Consider the following 24088-nt stretch of genomic DNA (forward strand, 5'->3'; position numbering starts at 1 on the left):
CACTTTGTAAAGATCCATTTTGAGGGTTATATTAGCTGTGTGAACTTTGTTTATGCACTGTTTAAGGCAAGCGCGAGCTCCGGGGGTGGAGAGCACGAGAATTAAAGGGGCCGCAACATGAATCGGTGCATTTCTAATGATGCCCCAAGATAGGCAGTTAAAAAAAATAATTAAAAAAAATCTATGGGGTATTTTGAGCTGAAACTTCACAGACACATTCAGGGGGACACCTTAGACTTATATTACATCTTGTAAAAAAAAACGTTAATTGGTGTATAGGTTCCTCACATTTACATTGCATCCTATTTGTCTTTTGTAATTTCTCAAAATAGTAAATTTCTTAAATGACATCATCCTCTATGAAGTGCCCATTAGTTACACTGACTCACTGTAAAACATTTTTAATCAATTTACACTTATATTATAATTACAGAAATTGATGTGACATTTGTATGGAAGCTTGTTTCCACCACTGAATAAAAAATAAAAAAGGTAATTGCGACTTTTTATCTCACAATTGTTATATTTTTTCTCAGAATTGTGTGATATAAACTTGCAATTTTGAGTTATATAGTCAAAATTGTGTGATATAAACTTAGAATTTCAAGTTATAAAGTCAGAATTGTGTAATATAAAGTCAACATTGTTATAAAGTCAGAATTGTGTAATATAAAGTCAACATTGCGTTTTATAAAGTTTGAGTTGAATGAGTTTATATCTCACAATTCTGAGAAAATTGGACTTTATAAGTCACAATTGAGAGTTTATATCTCACAATTTGATAAAATAAGTCAGAATTGCAAGATATAAACTCACAATTGCGAGGAAAAGTCAGAACTGCAAATTTATATCTCACAATTCTTACTTTATTCTCATAATTGTAAGTTTATATCTTGCAATTCTGACATATCTCACAATTCTGAATTTATGTTTCACAATTGTGAGTTTATATTGCAATTCTGACATTAGATCTCGCAATTGCAAGAAAAAAAGTCAGAAAAAAAGCTTCCATACATCTGAGACCAAAATTATGGTTCAAAATATATAATTAAACTTAAGCTGACACTATTGGAGCAATGGCAGTTTTTTTTTTTTAGATCATTCAATTCATTTTCTTGCCATTGTGTAAACAATCAAGTTTCAATTAATATTAATATTAGTATTAATATACAAATGTTTATGTGCATGACCTTGACCAGAATATTTTGAAAAATGTCTACAAAAACAGAGCTCAAAAGGTACTGCATAATAGGAATAAACCAGACCAGTGGCATAAACAGAAATATTTGTTTAATTATGTCCATTTCTAAGCATTGTCCATTTTACAAAGGAGCCAGGCACTTCAGAAGTCAGAGGAAATTGAGGTAAATGGAAAAGAATAAGAAGGATTATTTTGAAACTGTCAGTTAAATGTGCCTCAAAGAAGCAGTGAAAATTCAAGTTCACCAGCGTCAAAGAAGGGTTTGTCCAGACAAATGAGAGAAAGCCATTACACTACTATGACAACAACTTTAGGCTATAAAGCTTTTTAAAATGGCTGATAAGATTTCCCAAGCAAATAAACCAAACAAAAAGCTCTCTGTGCCATCCCACAGTCCTCTACTATTTGACAAGCATTAGGAAAAATAAGCGACAACTGCACTCTCAGTATTCAAACTGCACTACATTAGACTCTACAGAATCTTGCACACAGCTTATTTGCATGATTTGCATGAACTGTCTTCAATGAAGGCAAAATTAATGCGTTAAAATAAATTAGTCGAGGGGGGATTATAAGTAAAAGAAAGACAGTAGAATAGACAAATTATGGAGAAAATCATGATGTACAAAAACAAGCTTGTAAGGACTGCCATGTGGACTCCCTGTTGCTGAGAAGAATGGGGGGGGGGTTGCCTTGTGGGGCACTGGCGGCCCTTTCATGGACATTGAGGCACAGTGTGATGCTGAGGTTGAACTATGATACTCCTGTCAAAAAGAACATTAATTTTTCCTACAATAAGGGCCTGATGGAATAGCCACATGTGACATGTGGAGATGGGTGAGAGGGGCTGGACAGGGGTGGGGAGGTTAAGAGGCTGAGGAGGGGTCGGATGGAGGGTGAACCATCTTCATTTTAGTGAGAGATTCATACAAAACTCATGGAAAAATTCTTGAATTGCTCTTTTATCCTCTTTAAATTTATAAAAAGAAAATCACTGAGGAAGCAGTGCACCATAATTTGATCAATAAAAAGCAAAGAAATATGCTGTAGCAATAAAATAAAATAAAATAATTTATTCTGAATAAAATTAATGAATTACATAATCTATAGTGTAAAACAATAGAGAGCTATTATTTTATATTTTACCCATTTCTGGCTGTAAGTACTCCCCTACACTCCAACCAAGTGCAGTTATTTATGCAGGTTTGCAGCGAGAGCATTAGTACTTAAAGCCCCTCCACCACGATTAACAATCAAACATGCTGAGAAACCCTTATGTTATCCCCAACTCCACAGTACAAGAGAAAATCTCTTTTTTGTCGTCAAATCCCTAATTCTTTCCTCTCTTTTGGAAAAAAAAGGAGTAATACCAGTTTCCAATCTGCTTTGAGAAATATTTGGTGAGGAGGGGGAAAGTGGCCATAAAACGTGTGAACAAGGGGGTAATTGTGGACAAATGCAGTATTGAATTTCATCTTCAACTCCTTACACACCATTTCAATCTTATTTTCTGCCTGTTAGTCAGATCTTCTTGGTTATGGTGGGCAGAACTGCCCACTAATGGTGAATAATTGCTTGTAATATACTCTTCACCAATGATGTGCATCAATAGCAGCCATTTTCATATTATTTAGCTCAATCAACCCTAAGCAAAGAGTCTTATTTTTTTACCCTCATTTTTGAAGGTAGCAGATAACAATGATATATAATGTCTCTAACAAGAACCTGAAACAAAACCTGCCTATTGGAGCAAATTCAAAAAAACAAAAACAAAAAAAAAATACAACAGGCCTTAAATTGAATTACTGGCTTCCCATTTTATGCTTTCCTCTATGGCATACTGAAATTTAACAGGATTCAGAGATGTATCAGAGCCACACAAGGCAATACTTTTTTGCTCTGTTCTAGTTAATTAAAACATCCTGACTTATTTAAACATCTGTTAACTCTTGAAAATGACTTCCAGACAATTAAACATACAGATCCATTAGTTTGCAGAGATTACGCTCTTTTCTGAACAAGGCGCAGTGCTGGCAGCTCTTTATGGGATTTATTCTCTTTAGGGTATCCTGTATTGTCTGCAACTAATTTTCTTAGAATCAAACAATTCAATCTTTATTTTAATTACTAGAGTGGGTAAAACAAAGGAATATTAATTAGAAAACATTATCTTATGAACACTTCACAAGCACAAGGGGGGTATCAACCACTAAAAGACGATTTCTCCAAAACATGCCTGCTCAGTACACATGAGACGCATCTAATCACCAAACGTACACGGTAGCGCACAAAGAATATGCTGTTTTATCTTCAGAGAGGTCTCGTAATTCCACTTGAAAGACTTTTTGACATGTGGCTATAGAGAAGAGTATTTAAACACTGTGGCCAGTGACCCTTACTGACCTGTGGAGATAGTCCATTGCTCACAGGATTCATGTGATTGCTGGACGCTGACTGGCTCATGAAGGTGTCGGTGTAGCTGGAGAAACCATGGCGGTTGGACGAGAGGCCATAGGCGGAGCTGCTGTCGCTCGAGAGCCCGCCCTGATGCATGGTGGAGGGGGGCAAGGGCTGGGGCCGATGCACTGTGCCACTGACATCTGGGAAGAACAGCATATTTGATTACATCAGAAAACTATTCTCAAGTGCATCATGGGAGCTTTCATTTTATTGCCATTCCTGTATTAGATACGTTTTTTGAGTATTAAATAAACATTAAAAAAAAATTGAAATTCTTTACAAAGGCCCTGTCACATTCGGCCACATAAATGCATCTCAGCAAAATATATATATCCGATTCTTCAGTTCCGTGTTACTTTTAATGAAGATGATTGTGTGTTACGCTTCTTGATGCGATGCTGAACTTTCAGCAGCAGTTTGTGCGTCAACTACTCATCTGAAGTGGGCCTTATCTGTGGCGAGTACCGGAGCCGGTAGCCTCTAACACGCTCACATGTTTATTCTTTTTACCTATTTTGGAGGAGTAAAATTTACATATGTGTCTTCAAACAACCAGATGCATTTATACTAGTCCAGTTTTGCCTAGAATGCATCTCAAACCACCTCCTGAAGTTGGATTTAAATCCATCTCGAATGCGCTTCAGAGGGGAATTTACACAATCAGACAGCTATCCCATCAGAGAAAACGCATGAAGTGACCAGGTGTAAACAGGCCCAAACACATTGGTTAGCTTACCTTGTGGTAATGTTGTTGAAGGATAGGTGGACTCAGGAAGCTGGTATGTTGGTAGAGTGGGCATGCCTGTGGGTGGGAATCCTCCAGGTAACAGGTGGTTAAATGCCGCCAGTTGATTAGCTCCAGCTTGTTTACGCCACCTGGCTCGTCGATTGCTGAACCAAACCTAGAATTAAAAATAATAATAATAAGTGCACCAAATTTGTGGTCGATACGATAAGCTAATTATTTTCATGTCCGATAACCAATAAATGGGTGATATTATAAATTTATTCTATTTGAATATTGAAAAAAGAAAGAAAATTAAGACACTGAAAAATAAATAGATTGTAGAGAATTTAGGTAAAACAAGATGGACAAATATTTCTTTTAAAATCTGTTTGAATGAGAAACCAGGTTATTATCATTAACTAAAACCATAAAAAAAAAAAACATTAACTTATTTTATTTCAGTTAGTTGACAAGGCAACATGTGTCTTAAAATGTAAATAAAAATAAAAATTAATAGACTTTTAAAAAATTAAAATTAAAATAAAAGCACACAAAACAAAATTACTAAAAATAATATATATATATATAAAAATCGATTTCAAATATTAACAAACTATAATAATTATAAAACTATAATACAGTGTTATTCAAATAACACTGAATAGGGTAAAAAAAAAAAGACCTTGTAATATTAGAGGAGGGATATAACAGGTTTATATGCATTACATTTTTAAGCAGCTCACTCGGACATGTAAAGCACACTTCAAGAGATAAACCATTAAAGGGTAAAATCTTTGCCAAAATCTACTATCCCTTTAATTTAGTGCTGGCCAACGTGATCTAAACCTAAAAATCTTACAAGAAATATCCGATAATGGCAGATACTGATAAATTAAACATAGCTAAAATAGGCCAAGAACCAATATGGTGCCAAATAAAAGAAAAATGAAATATCTCATATTTGCATATGACATTTCAGAGAATTTTTAAATGAACAAAAAGCCTCTGAAAGAAAAAGAAAGAAAGAAAGAAAGAAAGAAAGAAAGAAAGAAAGAAAGAAAGAAAGAAAGAAAGAAAGAAAGAAAGAAAGAAAGAAAGAAAGAAAGAAAGAAAGAAAGAAAGAAAGAAAGGCTTCTGCCACATTAAGACACATTTTCAAAGTTTCATTCTAATGTGACTCATTGAAAGTGGGAGCACGGCCAGTAACCTGCACCTTTCTGGGGCCGAGGCGCTGCCCCTGTGTATGCAAAAGAGTGAATGACATTGATCTATGCCTCAGAGGGGCCATTCTTCAGACTTTAATACACTGGCAGTGCAGTTAATCTACTGTTGTTTTTCAAATGGTCCCCACCATTGTGAGTGGAAGTGAAAGAGGGGGACAATGGCCCTTCAATGAATCAGACCACAAAGAGAGGGCGTCCCTTTTTAAACAGCTCCTCAAGAATGACGCTTTCAGCCCAGGCATTGATCAAGGGGCTGGCGTAGACATACTGTATGAGTACACACTCTTTCTCTGCCTCTCTCTTTTATCCTCCCAGGCTGCCCTTCAGTCTTTGTATACAACATGACAAAGAAAGATAAAAAAATATTTCATCAAATCTGAAATTCATATTGTAGCTTATGCAGGCAATAAATGATAAATGCAATTGATTTGATTTTATATAATAAAAATAAGGTCACACGTTAGATTTGGGTCCAATTCTCACTATTATTAAATAACTATTAACTATGACTTTTGCCTCAGTAAACTCCTAATTACTGCTTATTAATAGATGGTCATGCAAAATAAGGCAGTAATATGTGCTTTATAATTACTAATAAACAGCCAATATCCTATGCTAATCAGTGTTGGGCACGTTACTTTAAAAAAGTAATTGTTAATAGTCACTAGTTAGGCCTACTTCTCACAAATAGTAACGGAGTTAGTAACTGAGTTACATCATTATAAAAGTAACTAATTACCAAGGAAAGTAACTATTGTGTTACTTTAAAAAAAAAAAAAAAGTCAAATAACTTGAATTCCCCCATTATTAAATATAAGTCTAAGAATAAATTATTCTTGATTATTCGTTTTGTAAAAATTGTATCTTAATTTTAATCAATGTTTCATCAACCAATTGCCTGGATTTAATAAATAAGAAGCAAATATAGCAGACAATATAATCATGGATGCGCGGGCGCGATCACTGGTGCGTGAACTGGAGCGCGACTTATAGGCTAAATGAACCGAAACTCAGCGTATAGGCTGCTTGCCTTGCAGACATGAGAAATATATCTATAGAAAGCTTGAAATATCTAAAAACGAAAAGAAATAGGCTACTCTGATTATATAATCCGAATAAAATGTGCATTCTCTCTAAGCGCGTCCATGGAGATGATGAGAGTCAGCAATGCCAACTTCATCTTTGCAGCCGACAGTGATTCAGAAAACATTACTTTATTAATAAACAATTAAAATGTCTCCTTGCTGTTTTTTTGTCATATTCATAATCATTACTTTTGCCGGTTCTTTATGGCAAGCGTTATGCATGCGCTTAGGTGCATAGCCTATATTACATAAACGCTCATAACATAATAAACATAAAACATAATATCTCTCCAGTATTTAAGAAATTAAATTAATATAAATGTGATCAGTCAACTAATGACTGAACGGACCTTGACCTCGCATGCTCTGACACACACACACACACACACACACACACACACACACACACACACACACACACACACACACACACACACACACACAGAGCATTGTACATTATTATCAGTTTAAAATTATATTTGTGTATGACTAACTGCAGCACACACCAGAGAAAAATCTTTGCAGGTCCTATGAGAGAGAGCTTACTCGGATGAAAACCGCTTCAGTGAGCTCAATTATAGTAACGCAGCATTTTTTTTTTTTGCCAGTAACGGTAACGGCGTTGTAACGGGAGGAAAAGTAATTAGTTTGATTACTCGTTACTGAAAAAAGTAACGGCATTAGTAACATTTATTTACATTTAACGTTTAGTTTATTTATAACGCCGTTATTCCCATCACTGATGCTAATAAGCAACTAGTTAATAGTGAGAATTGGACCCTAAACAAAAATGCTAGATAAAATAAAATAAAATAAAATTTCACCCATTGGACAAAAGCAACAATTAAAAAGAAAAGAAAAGAAAAGAAAAGAAAAGAAAAGAAAAGAAAAGAAAAGAAAAGAAAAGAAAAGAAAAGAAAAGAAAAGAAAAAAGAAAATACTTTCATTTAAAATCCCACCAATGGGACAAAAGCAACAATTAAAAATAAAATAAAATAAAATAAAATAAAATAAAATAAAATAAAATAAAATAAAATAAAATAAAATAATAAAAAATATGTTCATTTAAAATCCCACCCATGGGACAAAAGCAACAATTAAAAATAAAATAAAATAATAATAAAAAAATAAAAAAAAATAATAAAAAATATGTTTGTTTAAAATCCCACCCATGGGACAAAAGCAACAGTTAAAAAGAAAAGAAAAGAAAAGAAAAGAAAAGAAAGAAATAAAATAAAATAAAATAAAATAAAATAAAATAAATAAAATAAAATAAAATTAAATTAAATTAAATTAAATTAAATTAAATTAAATTAAATTAAATTAAATTAAATTAAATTAAATTAAATAAAAAATACATTAGTGTAAAATCCCACCCATGGGACAAAAGCAACAATTTCTGGCATTCCTTTAAAAACTTCCTGTTCCATTCCCATATCTAAACAAACAGTTCTATAGGAAACACCTATAAGACTTTGGAAACACCTTTAAGACCTATATAATCACTCTTATTAACACACCGCGGGGGACTAATTACACACATGGTCAGCAACTGCCTTGAGTAAGCCCGTTCCCAACACCCATCCTTACCTCAACATTAGAAAGAATGAATGAATGAGGCATTTATATAGCGCTTTCTTATGTACTACTGTACACCCAAAGCGCTTTACAAACATATCAAGGGGTCTCTCCTCAACCACCACCGGTGTACAGCATTCACTTGGATGAGACTATGGGAATTTTCCTTAAGAATGTTCTTCTTTTTCAGTATTAATCAATAAATGGCAATACAAATCAGTTTAAATCAAATAAAAGTCAGCAGTACTCAACTATCCCCCATTAGCTGTTCAACTGCTCCTTTAACAATGCCATGCATCAATGACCCTTCTCATAATACCACAAGTCCCGCTGACACAAGCCCCATTACTTTACATGTCTTAGGTTAGGATGGCTTCTGGTATTAGTGAGAACTGGAGAGTAGCACAAGGCATTAGAAGGCGCGTATCACAGTGTTAGAGGCTAGAGTGCCTGCCGCCCCACGCTCAATGGATCTCCTAAGAGGCTTGCTGCGAGCTGGGGCTTCTGAATGCGCCATTCTGGAACCCGATGGCAAAGGCACCTTGAGCAGGGATTTTCTCTCTGCTGCTCCTTCTAATTCCCCACTCTTCTCATTTCCCTGCTCAAGCCAAGACACAAAGCACACTGCCCAACTGAGATGGCCGACTCATTTCGTATTTCTGAAAGAGTTCAAATAATTTCCTTAAAAGTGAACGGAGTCACTTGGCGAAACATTTAAGAGAGGAGATTTCGTGGAGTGTGGCTGAAGGAGCTGTTGTCTGATTGCATTCGGTTCGGAGGGAATGAAAGTCGAAAAATTCAATTCAATATACTCTCAATCTCCGAGTGTACAGGGGGAGTGGGAGAGACAAAAGGAAGGAAGGTAAATGGAAGACAAATCTGATTGTGGACTGTGTCACGATTTCACATTCCACATTCGGCCAGCATCTCACGCTCTCATCCAATATCAATCACCCGAGCCACCCTATCAGTTCCTCTTGCTTCCTTTTTCACCGTCTCTCTTGGATGGCGATGGTTATATGTCTTCCTAGGATTACCGTTTGCCATGCGCAGGGCGGTTGGTGAACAGACAGGAAGACGAGGAGTAAAACCTGGATAAAGTGATTGAATTTCACAGCAAAAAAGAACATAACAGTGGCTGAGAAGCGTAAAAAAGGCCGGCATCAATCTCAGTGCATGGCTCCATGCAAGGGTTTAGGGAATCTAGATGGACAGTGGGACAGGATGGGTTGGTATGAAGGGTTGAGACGGGCTGGACTGGGCCCTAAAGGTAACAGTATAGCAAAACTCAATAAAATGGGGTGTCTCTTCAGCAGAAACATCTGCCAAATTCAACTTTTACTACACCTGGATACCTTGGTTGAATTATAGAAGATTGTTAAGTACATGAATATCCTCTTTCTTCCTTTTGTAATCATAAACATACATATATGCATATATTTATGTGATCTATTCATTGAAATCCCACATTTTTATATAGGTCAGGAGCATAAGTACAGAATTATTGGCTCCAGATTTTTCAAGGATCAATCAAAATGCATGTGATATGACTCAACATCAGGGGGCTGACACTTGTGCCCTGGACGTCTTGTTTCCAGACTGGATCAAAGGGTGCTAGATTATAGAAAGGAAGTAGAGGCATCTTCAAACCTGCTTGTGTGTAACATGTGGAAGGACTAACTCTTCTCACTCCATGCCTGACAAGTATACACTACCATTCAAAAGTGTAAAAAAAATAAAATAAATAATAATAATAATAATACTTTTATTCAACAAGGAGGCATTAAAGGTGATAGTAAATATATTTTTAACATTATAAAAGATTTATTTTTCAAATAATTGCTGTTCTTTTGAACTTTCAATTCATCAAAGAATAGATGACAAAAAAGTATCAGTTTCCACAAAATATGAAGCAGCACAACTGTTTTCAACATAGATAATAATAAGAAATGTTTCTTAAGCACCAAATCATCATATCAGAATGATTTCTGAAGGATCATGTGACACTGCAGACTGGAGTAAAGATATGTAATGTAAATATATTAAAGGTGCCCTAGATTCAAAAATTGAATTTACCTCGGCATAGTTGAATAACAAGAGTTCAGTACATGAAAATGACATACAGTGAGTCTCAAACTCCATTATTTCCTCCTTCTTATATAAATCTCATTTGTTTAAAAGACCTCAGAAAAACAGGCGAATCTCAACCCCAATATTTGCATATGCCAGCCCATGTTCCCAACATTATGAAAGGCATTAGACAAGGGCAGGACGTCTGGATCTGTGCAGAGCTGAATCAACAGACTAGGTAAGCAAGCAAGGACAACAGCGAAAAATGGCAGATGGAGCGATAATAACTGACATGATACATGATAACATGATATTTTTAGTGATATTTGTAAATTGTCTTTCTAAATGTTTCATTAGCATGTTGCTAATGTACTGTTAAATGCGGTTAAAGTTACCATTGTTTCTTACTGTATTCACGGAGACAAGAGCCGTCGTTATTTTCATTTTTAAACACTTGCAGTCTGTATAATTCATAAACACAACTTCATTCTTTATAAATCTCTCCAACAGTGTAGCATTAGCCGTTAGCCACGGAGCATAGCCTCAAATTCATTCAGAATCAAATGTAAACATCAAAATAAGACATGTTGCATGACGAACACTTTGTAAAGATCCATTTTGAGGGTTATATTAGCTGTTTGAACTTTTTTTATGTTGTTTAAGGCAAGCGCGAGCTCTTGGGGCGTGGAGCACCAGATTTAAAGGGCCACACACCCTGAATCGGCTCATTTCTAATTATGCCCCAAAATAGGCAGTTAAAAAAATGAATAAAAAAAAAATCTATGGGGTATTTTGAGCTGAAACTTCACAGACACATTCAGGGGACACTTTAGACTTATTTTACATCTTTAAAAAAAAGTTCTAGGGCACCTTTAATACAGAAAACAGGCATTTTAAATTGGAATGATATTTCACAATATTACTGTATTTTTTATCAAATAAATGCAGCCTTGGTGAGCAAAAAATCGTAATATATGTCAAACCTATGTCCTATCTAGTTTCATTTATTATTCATAATATAATCTAAAGAGGAAGTTTTCATTGCGATAATGTAGCACGTCTGGTTCTTCCCTCCATCTGTCTATCCTCCTCATATCATAGCACAACTCCAAACCTGATACTTTAGCACATCACAAAGATTTCATGTCTAACTGAGTTTAAAGTGACATAACTGTCACTGCCTATGAAATTTCCTGTAAATCTCAGTTCATTCATCTTGTTTCTCCCTCTGGCCTTACAAACTGCAGTAAACCAGACAGACAGGCAGCAGTGCTATGAGACCTGGAAGCACTTATCCCTGTGCTTAGTCAGATATGGATCACTTCCTCTGATTTGTCATACGGCGCAGTAAAACAGTGGAAGCATGAGTAACGTGTCTGTGGTTAAGAATAACCACAGTGACAATGCTCAATGAAGACAGATGACACCTAATAGAAAAGCACCAAACACATAAATTAACACCTTTGACATCATCGCTGATCCATGTCTGACTTCCTCACTTTGGCAGCAGGAACACTCCTTCCCTCTCTCCCTGTTTTTCTCTCTCTCAGACATCTGGATACTGTGTCAGCACAGCTGCACTCAAGTGGGTTGACACTGAGGCCGCGGGGTCTGCCAAAAGCCAACAGGGTCAGACACCTTCCCCTCCACAAAAGCAATGATCCCAGAGCCCTGGCATCTCTATGTGAGCTATCTCGAGCCAGAGATCCTTACACATCATCTGCTTGGCCTCTTAAGAACCAACTGCTTGGCTGTGACAGGGTTGAGAAAACAAAACATGAGCTGTTGGGCCAATATATTGAGGATGTGGTGGTTTCATATGATCTTTGAATTATCTTGATCATATAAAAAGAGAACATTTGATTTAACGTTCATGATTGGATTATCAGTTTTTACAAATATAATTCAGGTCTGACATAACAAGGTCAGAAGTGATATAATGTTTATTCACTTGTCTAATTAGCATCAGTCACCATAAACACACAAAAGGGCCAAATGTCCCATGGGGCTCCTTTCAGGGAGAGCCGAATCACTGACATGGCAGAAAAATCAGCAGGATCTCTGACACTGCCAGCGAGAGATCTTCTCTTTACTAAAAAGCCTGCCAGAAGGCCACTATGGGTCAACTTTTTCCAAAATTGAGTCATTCCTCTGTGTGTTAGATCCATTTTATACCAACATTTGTTTTGATTGATTCAATTGTTTGGAACACAGTTTATAAATCTAAATCCTGCTAAGTTAAAATAAAGCAAAGTAAAGCATCTGCAGCTTTATTAAAGGGATAGTTCACCCAAAAATGAATATTCTGTCATCATTTACTCACCCACAGTTTGTTCCAAACCTGTATACATTTCTTTCTTCTGCTGAACACAAACAAAGATATTTTGAAGAATGTCAGAAACCAAACAGTTTATGAACTGCATTGACTTCCATAGTATTTTTTTTCTCCATACTATGGAAGTCAGTGGGGTCCATCAACTGTTTGGTTAACCATACACTCTAAAAAATGCTGGGTTAAAAACAACCCAAGTTGGGTTGAAAATGGACAAACCCAGCAATTGGGTTTTTTTAACATAGTGGTTGGGTGAAATGTTTGCCCAATGTGCTGGGTAGTTTTATTTAACTCAACTGTTGTATAAAAATTACTGTATTGCTTGCTTAAAATGAACTCAAAATATAATATGTTTAATAAATGAGCATTTATTAATAAGATAATGAATAATAAACAATAAACATTTATTAAATTGCTTATTAATAAATGTACACCTTTTGATTATTATTGTTGCCTCTAGTAATTATGTGTCTGATTTTTAATTTCTCACCTATTTTGGATTCATTTTAAGCCAGCCATATAGTCATTTTTAATCAGTAGTTGGGTTAAATAAAAAAAACCCAGCAGGTTGGGCAAACATTTAACCCAACCACTGGGTTAAAACAACCCAATTGCTGGGTTTGTCCATTTTCAACCCAACTTGGGTTGTTTTAACCAAACATTTTTTTAGAGTGTATTCTTCAAAATGCCTTCTTTTGAAGAAAGAAATTCATACAGGTTTGGAACAAATTGAGGGTGTGAGTAAATGATGACAGAATTTTCATTTTTGGCTGAACTGTCCCTTTAAGGAGTCTAATCACAGAAAGAGTAAGACATTTGGCATCTTGAAAGGTGGTGACTGCATTTTTGCCCCCTAAAACGTGGCTGAGAGGGAAAAAGAGAGAGAACAGCTGCATTTCAATTATGCAATGATGTCATTTAGGCAGCTTGCAAACATCTGACATACAGTGTTTACATATAATATTTTATCACAAAATCAAATAAGTCAAATTAACCTTATGTGCCATTTCACTGTACATTACTACATTAATGTAACGTCCAGAGCATTGGCGTTTGGAGAGCACAATCCTGTGCCATTGCAGAGGTGAAGCAGGCAGCAGGGGCATGGCGAGCGGTCATATCTTTTACAAGCTCTTGATTGATTAATGTAACTGGTGGAGAGGGGTTCCCAAGAGAGTGTGTGGGATGCTCTCTGATATGCAGCAAATTTTACAAGGAGCGGTGGTGGGCTTGAAAGTGGTGGGAAGAAAAGATCCCAGCCAAAAGCTGAAGTGAGAAATCCATCAGGAATGCACTCTCGCTCTTTTTATCCCCCTCCCTTTGCTCCCAACAGCTGCTGCCATAACTCTACTGTATTTTCCCCCTCTCATTGTTTCAACTATCCACATGGTTGACAAGCTGTCAGGACCAGTGGTGGGAGGAGCCAAAACCTTTGCATGTAAATGTTTGTTATCCTTTGCAACAATAAGTACATGCATTTCAAATTTAGTCAATTCATTTAGCAATTCATTATGTAAACTCACTAGTTCAACTGAAATCACACCAGTCCCTTCTTTGCAAAGTTTTTTCCATGTATACATACAGTACACATTTGCATGGACTTCAATTGGTCTGAGTGTTGTGTGAATGCTATGAAAGTCAGAAATGACTCGAAATGTTTTTTAATCTTTCATGTATGAATTGGATCATGTATATTTGGACAGAAAGATGAAGACTACAACTGCTGTAGCTCAATTACAACTGTGCACGTAAACATACGTACTGCATCATTTGTTAGATGCAAACAAATGAGCCACTTTGATTGCAAATGTATACTTTTATACCTTAGATAATCTTTAATAAATAGTTTTGTCATTTTGTCTACAAGTGTTTAGCGTCCTCCAACATGTATTTTAAAATTATTTCTATAAATATAAAAAAAGTTTTCCTACAAAAGGTACAAAGTTGTGATGTAACCGAAGCAGCAAAAGATCTTTTCTTGTACATCAAAATGAAATGGATCATCAAAAAGAAAATAAATGTAGGGCAGGACTTCAATTCATTGGCTGGATGGAGTAGATGTGAATGTAAACTTGCAGTTGATTGTAAGAAAAAGGAGTTTACGAAAACCAAATGATTGGAGAAGTCTGTTGTTTCACCGGAAGATCGACTTATGACATTTTGATTAAAAATTCAAAGGTCAAAAACTAAATTAAATGAAACATGCATGGATGAATCATTCACAACAAGATCAATTTCATGCATTTAGAAAATAGATCTTGTGAATTTTCCCTTCATGGCAACTTTAACAGACATAGTGCCATGTTAGCCACCTGATCGTGTTTCTCTTCGATATGGCTGACAGGAAGAGGCCCGCTGTGTTTTTTAGCACTTTCTTTGAGATGAGCAGTTGCATTGTTACACGCATCATCAATCAGAGGACCTTAGTCCAACAGATCCAGTGACACTTTAGAGCTCTATAGACCTCAAAGCACATAGCTGAACTCTTACTGAGCTCTCATTGTGCCATCTACATCTCCAGCTGAGAGCATCAGTCTTACGAGTACCATACTTTAAACTTCATAGATGAGCACAATGGATAGTTCACCCAAAATAATGAACATTTTGTCATGTCATTCCAGTGATTTTAATTTTTCAAAAGACAAAATTGGACCCAATTGACTTTGATTGTATGCATTCATGGTCATCATGATTTTGCCAAGACTGGAACAACATTCCAATGAGAAAATTTAGTCCTAACCCTATTCCTACTCCTAAAACTCACCCAACCCATAACTTATCCCTAAAATCAGAGGGAAATGATAGGTGAATAACACTAATGTAGAACCCCTAATTGTGAGCCTAAACTTGACCTAAACTATAAACTTGTCCCTCAAATCTGATTGGTTGATTACAATGATGTTCCAGGATCAAAAAAGATGGAATGACGTGAGGGAGAGTAAATGATTTCAATTTAGGTGAAGTATCCCTTTTGTAAACAGAATGATGTAGATAATGGCTCTTGATTCAATAAAACACATTTTGAATGTGTATATCTCGCAACTCCAGACATTACTTTAGTATTTGATAGTGTTGTACCTGTACTCTGGCCTCGGTGAGCTTGGTTCTCTGGGCTAGCTCCTCTCTGGTGTAGATGTCTGGGTAGTGTGTCCTTTCGAAGGCCTTCTCCAGCTCTTCCAGCTGCTCGGCTGTGAAAGTGGTCCGACTGCGCCTCTGCTTCCTCTTCAGGGGCAGGTCCGGTTCAGACTCGACGTCCGAGCCTTCGTCCATTCGACCTATCGGAGATAATAGAGAACTGAGTGTGATGTGAACGCCACTATAGGAGTATCTACTTTCCATAGAGACGCACTTCCCAGAAAGCTCTCTGCTTATGAATACTGTCATGATCATACTGATTTTGATGTGTGAATGAATGTAGACCCAAAAAAAAAAAAAAAAACGGATGGATGGCGGCATGGTGAAATGATTCGCTTTCAAGCGAATATTATTTCAATGCACGGCTATTTATATAAGCGAAGCTCTTGTAAATACAATCCCACATCAGTACGCATCCCAGTTCGCCCGGAGGCCATAGAGGGAAAAGGGGGGAGTTAATCTCAACAGACCACCTTAGCGATCCTTGTACTGGTATTCTGTGCTAAAATGAAACAAAACTGGCACTTTGCAAATAACTCATGTATACGATTGAGTTCATTTAATTAAATGCCATCCGCAAAATATTCCTGCCATCTTTAAAATAAGAGCGGTGGATTATCTGTCAAATGCAGCCATGTCAACTATAGCATTTCTGTTTAGTGGTTCGCTGGAGAAAAGATGAGAAACAATGAGCCCAAATCTGATCTAATGCAAACCAGAGGAGTGTGGGTGGCAATTCAAGCTGAGTAGCTTAGTGATGAAATGAAAATGACACATTAGCTTATCCGTGCTGTGCAAAACAGTGACCTTTATACAGGTGTGTAAATGTTGCTGCTAACTTTGCAAATACTTGCAGCAGGCATTAATATTAATAGGTGTAAACGTATTGTATGATAAAAGATTGATAAGTATGTTGGCAAAAAACAATCACTAACAATAAAGATTCTATAGATCTACCTTCAGACCATTCTTTAGTCAGATCGAGACCATTTCCACACATAACAGGGAAGATCTTACAGCCTGTTTTTATCATTTCATTTGAGTTGATTCCTTATTTATTTCCAGTTTGGCTGGCACTGGGCTGATCCTTGAAAATCCCTTCAGCAGCATTGGGGGCCTAGCTCGGCAGACACTGGCCTTAATCCAGGCCATGACTTCCCGCTAAATTGAAGCAATTCTACATTAGTGATGGCTAAACATTGGCTTCTTATTGGCTGTGGGCTTCCAAGACTGGCCCCTCTGAATATGGTTGACTATTTAGGAGCCGAGTGGGCTGTGTTCTGCCTTTCCTTATACATTAGTGATGTTTTTTCCCCAAATAATCGTGATTCATGTAAATGATTCTGATATTGATTTTTAAAATCTCAACAACAACAAAAAATCTCTTAAAATTAAAGGACCTTTAACATTCGTTGAACTGTTTGAATGCACAAAAGGTTCTTTATAGTGGAAAAATGTTCTTCAGATTATAACATTTTTCTTCACACTAAGAAAAAAATGTTCTTTAGGGTACTGAAAATTGGTCTTCGTGTTGCCTAAAACTCTTCCCTGTATACTTTAATAGATATAAGAAAATCTCATTCTGCTAATGCTGTAAACATTATAACTGAAATTAATCAGGAATCTAATCAAAATTTAATTGAATCAGGAAAACTGTATCAATGCCCAGCCCTACATACAATTTAACAGTGAGATTCAGAACATATATTCTACACCCTAAACATCCGCTTTTTACCAGGGTCATTGGAAAGACTCAATACAGTAAGAACTGGTTTTTCAGGCTAGGTGAAACACATGAGGGATTTGAGAGGTAATTCAATGACAGTAAAACTTGTAGAGGACAGCAGATCTTTTCACCATACGGAACCTTGAGGCAAGTCAGAGAAATATAAATTCTTACACAAACTCATAATGTTTGGTTTTATTCCCCAGAATAAAACCCCAAAAAATGTTTTTTATTCATTTAGGCAAATAGTTGTTTTATTTCCCAGGTATTCGCATATGAGTTCAGATGAATTGGAATGATTCTACATACATTTTTATGTGAAAATATCGTGTTTTCACTTTGCCACTGTCACCTGACATTGGTTTGGTTACAACAACAAATGCTAACCAAGGGCAACACCAGATTACAGAATGAACGTTTGCACGGCACTATATTTGTTTGTTGGACGATTGGACAGAAAGTCCCAAAAATAGCCTCCGAACAAAAGCACAACAATGAAAGAGCCATCAAAGTGGCTTCGACTCCAGGCCAGCTCTGTCTTTTAATTAAACAAGGAATTATGGGATTACAGGGAGGTTCTCATTACAGGCCACTTGAGGAGTCCTCTGGTAGATGTCTTTTTGTCTCCCAGAGCTCACGCTCAGGAATTCTCGACGGATTACACATGGCCGTAGGACATGAGGCCGCATTAATTAAATCAATTCCTTTGCCTTTTCTTTTAAGATTCATTTTGCCAGAATTCTCTCCAAACACTCAGTTAAAAACATACTCAAGTGTACATATATATTGGAACTCATGTTCTTTAAATCCCTTTGTTGGTTTTGGAGAAATTGTGACAAAGTGATTTGGTTTTGACTCGCCATGACGACCACTTAAGGCTGGTGCAGTGATCTGTACTGATTGTTTTTCCAAAAGGTAGCCACTACTTTCATTGAAGACACAACATGGAATTTATTTTTTCTTCCCTACACTGCTAGCGATAGTTCGCCCAAAAAATTTGACATTATTTATTCACCCTCATGTCGTTTCAAACCTGTATTTCTTTTCCTCTACGGAACACAAAAAGAAGAAAGTTTTTGTCCATAACTAAACAAAACTGCCATATAGGCAAAAAAAAAAAAAAAACATATCTTCTTTCATTTTCAACAGATGAAAAAAAGTCATGAGGGTGAATGATTGATCCGATGACCTACTTGACTACCATTTAAAAGTTTGTAGTCAGTATGATTTTTTAAATTGAAATGATTACTTTTATTCAGAATGTATGCATTAAACTGATATAAAGTGACAGTAAAGACATTTATGTAACAAAATATTTCTGTTTTAAAGACATGTTGTTTTGAACTTTCATCAAATTTCCACAAAAATAGCACAACTGTTTTCAGCATTGATAAGAAATGTTTCTTGAGCAGCAAATCAACATTTTATAATTTCTAAAAATAATGATAATAATAATCTTACCAACCCCAAACTTGCAAAAATTGGTGAATATCCAACCCCCAAAGCGACACACTTTTCAATTTCCCCACATTGTTACTTTCAGACAGATGAATAAAAATCAGGGGCACAAATCTAAGAAACGCAATTTGAAAGGCTACAAGCTTGATGCAGTGGTCCCTGCATGACTGATGAGTATGTATTCTGCCACATCTCATTCTTCCCTTGTCACAACAATTACAAAATCATTTAGCTGCCATAACAGAAAACCCACAAGCTGCTCCCCAGCCAGCCCTGCAGAGACAGATAAAACCAGAATAAGTTTGACAGCACTCTCCTGCTAAAGGTCAGCATCTATCGCTCTCCTACTCGTAGTATAATGAGGACAGGATTATGGAAATGAAACAGACGCTGATGCAGATACGCGTCTAAACCTGGACCTCATCTTTGTCTCTGCAAGATCCCACGATTGACATGCTGGGTCCCATCACACGAATGAGACGATGGCAAGTACCCAGATCTGTCGAATGTGCTGCGGCATAAATAGAACTGAGTATGACACATTTTGTCTGAGATGGCCTGAAGCAGACAGCAAGCTTTTGAATAAAGGTAAATAGAGCAAAAACTGGGTCTTAAAAATAAAAAAAGCTCTTCGGCCAAACCACTAATCAGAAAAGAACAGGAACACTTAATTACAATAAGACGACACTCTTAAATCTATTAAAAAGTTGAAGGAATGCTGATTAAATGTTTTTATCTTAAAATGTGGGCTTAATTAAAAATTCCCTGTGAATAGTACTCCTTTATCCATGTAGTCCTCCAGGGTTCATGGTTTTGTTCAATTCAATATGTTTCAAGCAAAAGGATGCAAAAACACGGCATAAATTTCGAACTGAACAAGATAATCTGACAGCAAATGAGCGATGTTTTCTTTCAAACAAGCTCTGACAAGTACCCAAATCCTATTATTTTCCGAACTTAAAATTGTCTCTTTGCATCCCATCAGTTATTAAGAGTGAACGTGCCCCATGGGATCAACCTGATTTGTAGCACTTACACATCAAAGGCAGTTAATCAGAGGAGAATTGGCCTAATATATCTTGAAAAGGAATTCGATTAAAAGCCCTTTGGTGAAACTGAACCAGAAGAGTCGCTGTAGCACTTTTAAACTGATTCACATAGATTTGCTTCATGCAGCCAACCTGACTGAGCTTTTTGTTGACAGCTGGGCGAGAGGCTCCGAGAGGCTACACGGCGGACAGTGATTAACCGCTACGGGTGAGGAGTGACTAAGGCCAAAGAGAAGTCATGACCACCCAACATAAGCCTTCAGACCACTTCCATCACCGATGAGCCTGTGAGCAGATGGGATATTCATCATCACGGCCACACTCAGACCTCTTTCTCCTCTCTGTTGTCTTTTTATTTTCATTCCCTCGTTTTCGCTCTCTCTCCACCTAACCTTTCCTGCCACAGTCCCTGTGTAAAGAGCTAAAGAGCCTGGGGTAAAGTGTTCGTCCACAGCTGCACATTCCACTAAGCTTAGCATGGTAGCACACATTTACACATTTGTCTTCATCAGAGTTGGCTCTCAAAACAATATTATATTCAGGTCGGACCGGTATTTGCTGTGGCACACAACTGGCCTCCTTGTTTCTGACACATTCTCATCTTTGAGAATCCAACTGGATAATCACAGTGAAGGTACAGTAATGACTGTCCCATTTATTTTTAAATTATTACAGGTGTAAATTCATATGTGGATCAATTTACATCTACTGTATCATTCAAACTGTAATCCAAACATATCATCGGGCCATATGAATGAAACACTGTATAGATATATTCTATTATTTTACACATTCATTTGCACTTGCTTCCAAACAATCTCTGTGATTTAAGAGTTGCAAGGCTATAAAAACTAGAATTTTCTAAAGAAAATATCATGGGTGGTTGCCAATCTCCACAATGCAAGGAGGTTCTAGGAAGTTACTATTGGTGATGCACCTACATTTTGGCACCTACAGTTACTTTTAAAAGTAATGCATTACAATATTGTGCTACTCCCTAAAAACGTAAATAATTGCGTTAGTTACTTTTCAGGAAAAGTAATGCGTTACATTACTTTTGTTTTACTTTTTCTCACCTGGGCTGGGCTTGCTTGTTTGTTTTTTAATAACAACAAAAAAAAAGTTAAATTTTTGGCAAACGTAAAGGCCCTTTCGCATCAAAAGTGAAATGAAGGAAATGCATATTTACGCCTGTACAGTAGAGGGCGCAGCTCAAACAAACCTTTCAGCTGTGCTGCCATTCTGGATTAAAGAAGAATAGGTTACAGAAGAAGGAAGTTCATCACTTTTATTTCTAAATCTAATCTAAAGTCATTTTTGTTTATTAGTATGGTTGAATTAGATCATTGAAAGTCAGCAGCAAAGACATTGGTTAATAAAGTGAGATTAAATACATAAAGTATATTTGTTTCATTTAATATATTTAATTATTACAGGTTTGTGTAAAATTCTGAGATTGCTTTTCACTGTTTTTATTCATTTTGTGGAATACTGAATGTTTTTGTGCAAGTGAGATGAGTAAATGCATGTTCACATTTAGTCTAGAACTACAATAACCATCATGTTCACACAGCGCACACAACGCATCTGCACTTTATTTCTCTCAACATGGGGACAGGAAAGCTGTCAGTCAATAAATGTGAAAAAGTAACTTGCGTTACCTATTTGAAAAAGTAACTTAGATATGTTGTTGTAAAATTAAAAAGTAATGCGTTACTTTACAAGTTACTTGAAAAGTCATCTGATTACATAACTCAAGTTACTTGTAATGTATTACCCCCAACACTGAATTTTGGTAGCCAAAAATATTTGACCACAACAACAACAAAAAATCATTGATCGAAACAGTGATCAATGACATATTTGGACTGTAACAGTGTCTACTTTGTGCATACATGGATAGGGTCCAACAAGTAAACATATTAGCATTGTAGATGTACTAAACAGTGACCAAAAATTAGCAATAAGTAAAATTTGTTTAGCAGAAATATCGAGAAACAGCTTATTGCTGAAAAACATCTTTATACGACACCCTAAACAGCATAAAGAGTACAATTAACCCAATCACACAAATTTAAGCATAGGTTTTTGGCTAAAAGAATACTTAAAGTTTGGTGTTTAGGTAAAAAAAAAAAAAAAAATTGGCATATTAATTTTGCTGTAAGTGGTTTACTTACTGACCCAAGTCAGAAGATGCCATCCCAAAGTCTCTATGATATTGTGGGCCAAATGACTCAGGACCCTCCTTCAGTGTCAGTCAAATGGATTGTTTATACTGCTTTATTGTCCAAAAATCATAAATTTGTTTTAAAAAAAAGACACAATTTAAGTAATCATTTATGTTTGTGTCACAGAGTTATGTGCCAAAGTTTAATACCTATGTTTACGAATTTACATATAAACACATAAGTATGAGCAAAAGTACATGGTGATGTTACTAATTAATTTGGGTTATTCAAAAGATGATGAGACTCAAACTTCATAGCATTTATTATTCAGCATAACACTGTTAACCGTAATGAGTACAGATTTGTTTTAGAATGAAACCAAATGCTACATACAAAACCAAAACACAATAGTCTGCTTTCTGCTCCACATTCATTAATTTCTTTCCATGGAATGGAAAGAAAGGAGGGAAAGCGGCGTAATTTTGGCTCCCACAACAAACAATTAGCCCTCCTTTCTTTTTGTAGCATTCAAAAACATTTGAGAGAAAGAGAGGGAAGATGTGAAGGAGAGGTGATGGGTGATGCTCTTTTATAGGTCTTGTCATGTGTATGAAGGCTCAGTGGGCTTTTTGTCCACCGTGCCTGTGTGAGAGTGTGCTCACCTTAAACAACAGAGAGACTCGGGGGCCTCCATTGCCTTTCAGGCCCAATAGAAGACGCACCTTAGGGGGCCATTTAAGCCTGAAAAGAGGCCTGACAACCCTGTGCAGCTCCGAGGGCATCAATAAATGCTGACATATTGACTCTCTGTGCCCAAGCGCCACTGGAAAATGCTGCCTGAATATGAATCCATTTAAGGGCAGGGGAAAGGGGGTGGCAGTGCACAGAGACAGCGAGAGGGACACTCTAAGGATGGCTTGTGTCTCTTGGGTTTTGAAAGTTCTGGAATGTGGTGACTGAAAAGGAGTTTTGACAATGAAACTATAACTATTGACAGACAGGATAAAGAATGTTGAAGATAGAATATGTTAGGATAATAAGACCTACTTTGCACATCATGTTAAAGAAATCATGTTTTGCTAAAGTTATCAGATCCACACAGAACATGAATGTGAAGATCACATCTGTTCTGCTGTATTAGCTGAATTTCGCTGCATTGCTGTTTAAGAACAACTCTGAAATGGTTCTTAAAATATCTTTAGGCAATTGAGGGGGTTGAATATTCTTTATAGATATGTGCAGCGCAGTCGATTTGGTGGGAAGTGCTGACTTAACTTGGTCAAGTGAAGCCGGAGAGCTCTAATTTAGTTTCTAGCTGCAAGAAACTGAAAGGCAGGTGTCCATTTACTTCCCGTCTCATTCTTTCTTTTTCATATAGAGTTTTCATTTCCTAGGATTGAGATTTTGCTAATTGAGGTCAAAAGCAATCAGCACCGTGGAACTTAATCAAATATCTAAAAGGTGAGAAAGACGACAAAATCAGCTATTTAAACTATCATGCCTATAGCTTATTAAACTATGTGTGTGTGTGTGTGTGTGTGTGTGTGTGTGTGTGTGTGTGTGTGTGTGTGTGTGTGTGTCTCAGAGAGCACCAAAAAAAGAGCATAATTTATCCTTCAGCACATTTCAGTTGGAACAAGAGTCTGTAAACTATGTAAGATTTTAACATGATATACATTACAAGCAGAAAATTCATTTCCTCATTGTCTTGCTATGTAGGATTTACAATTTTCACTCAGAAATTGCTAGTAAATTTCATAAATAATTACAAAGAAATGGCAAGTAATGCAGTGAATTAAACTTGAAAGACTGAAATATTATTTTCTTGTAAAACGTACTCTAATAATCTTTGTTTTATTCACAAGTTCGAAAAAAC

General features: G+C 36.4%; 1 protein-coding gene across 4 annotated transcripts in view; it reads right to left on the reverse strand.

Moving 5' to 3' along the window:
* Positions 1-24088, reverse strand: part of pax7b (paired box 7b) — a 61255-nt gene that overhangs the window by 24883 nt on the left and 12284 nt on the right. For all 4 annotated transcript variants that reach the window (XM_067370570.1, XM_067370568.1, XM_067370569.1 and 1 more), the window contains 3 exons: positions 15755-15951; positions 4398-4563; positions 3605-3801 (listed from right to left, as the gene is read on the reverse strand). In XM_067370570.1, the coding sequence (XP_067226671.1) occupies positions 3605-3801; positions 4398-4563; positions 15755-15951 (560 nt within the window). The remainder of the gene's footprint in view (positions 1-3604; positions 3802-4397; positions 4564-15754; positions 15952-24088) is intronic.

The sequence above is a fragment of the Chanodichthys erythropterus genome, chromosome 20 (genome assembly GCF_024489055.1).
Source record: "Chanodichthys erythropterus isolate Z2021 chromosome 20, ASM2448905v1, whole genome shotgun sequence".
Lineage (NCBI taxonomy): Eukaryota > Metazoa > Chordata > Actinopteri > Cypriniformes > Xenocyprididae > Chanodichthys > Chanodichthys erythropterus.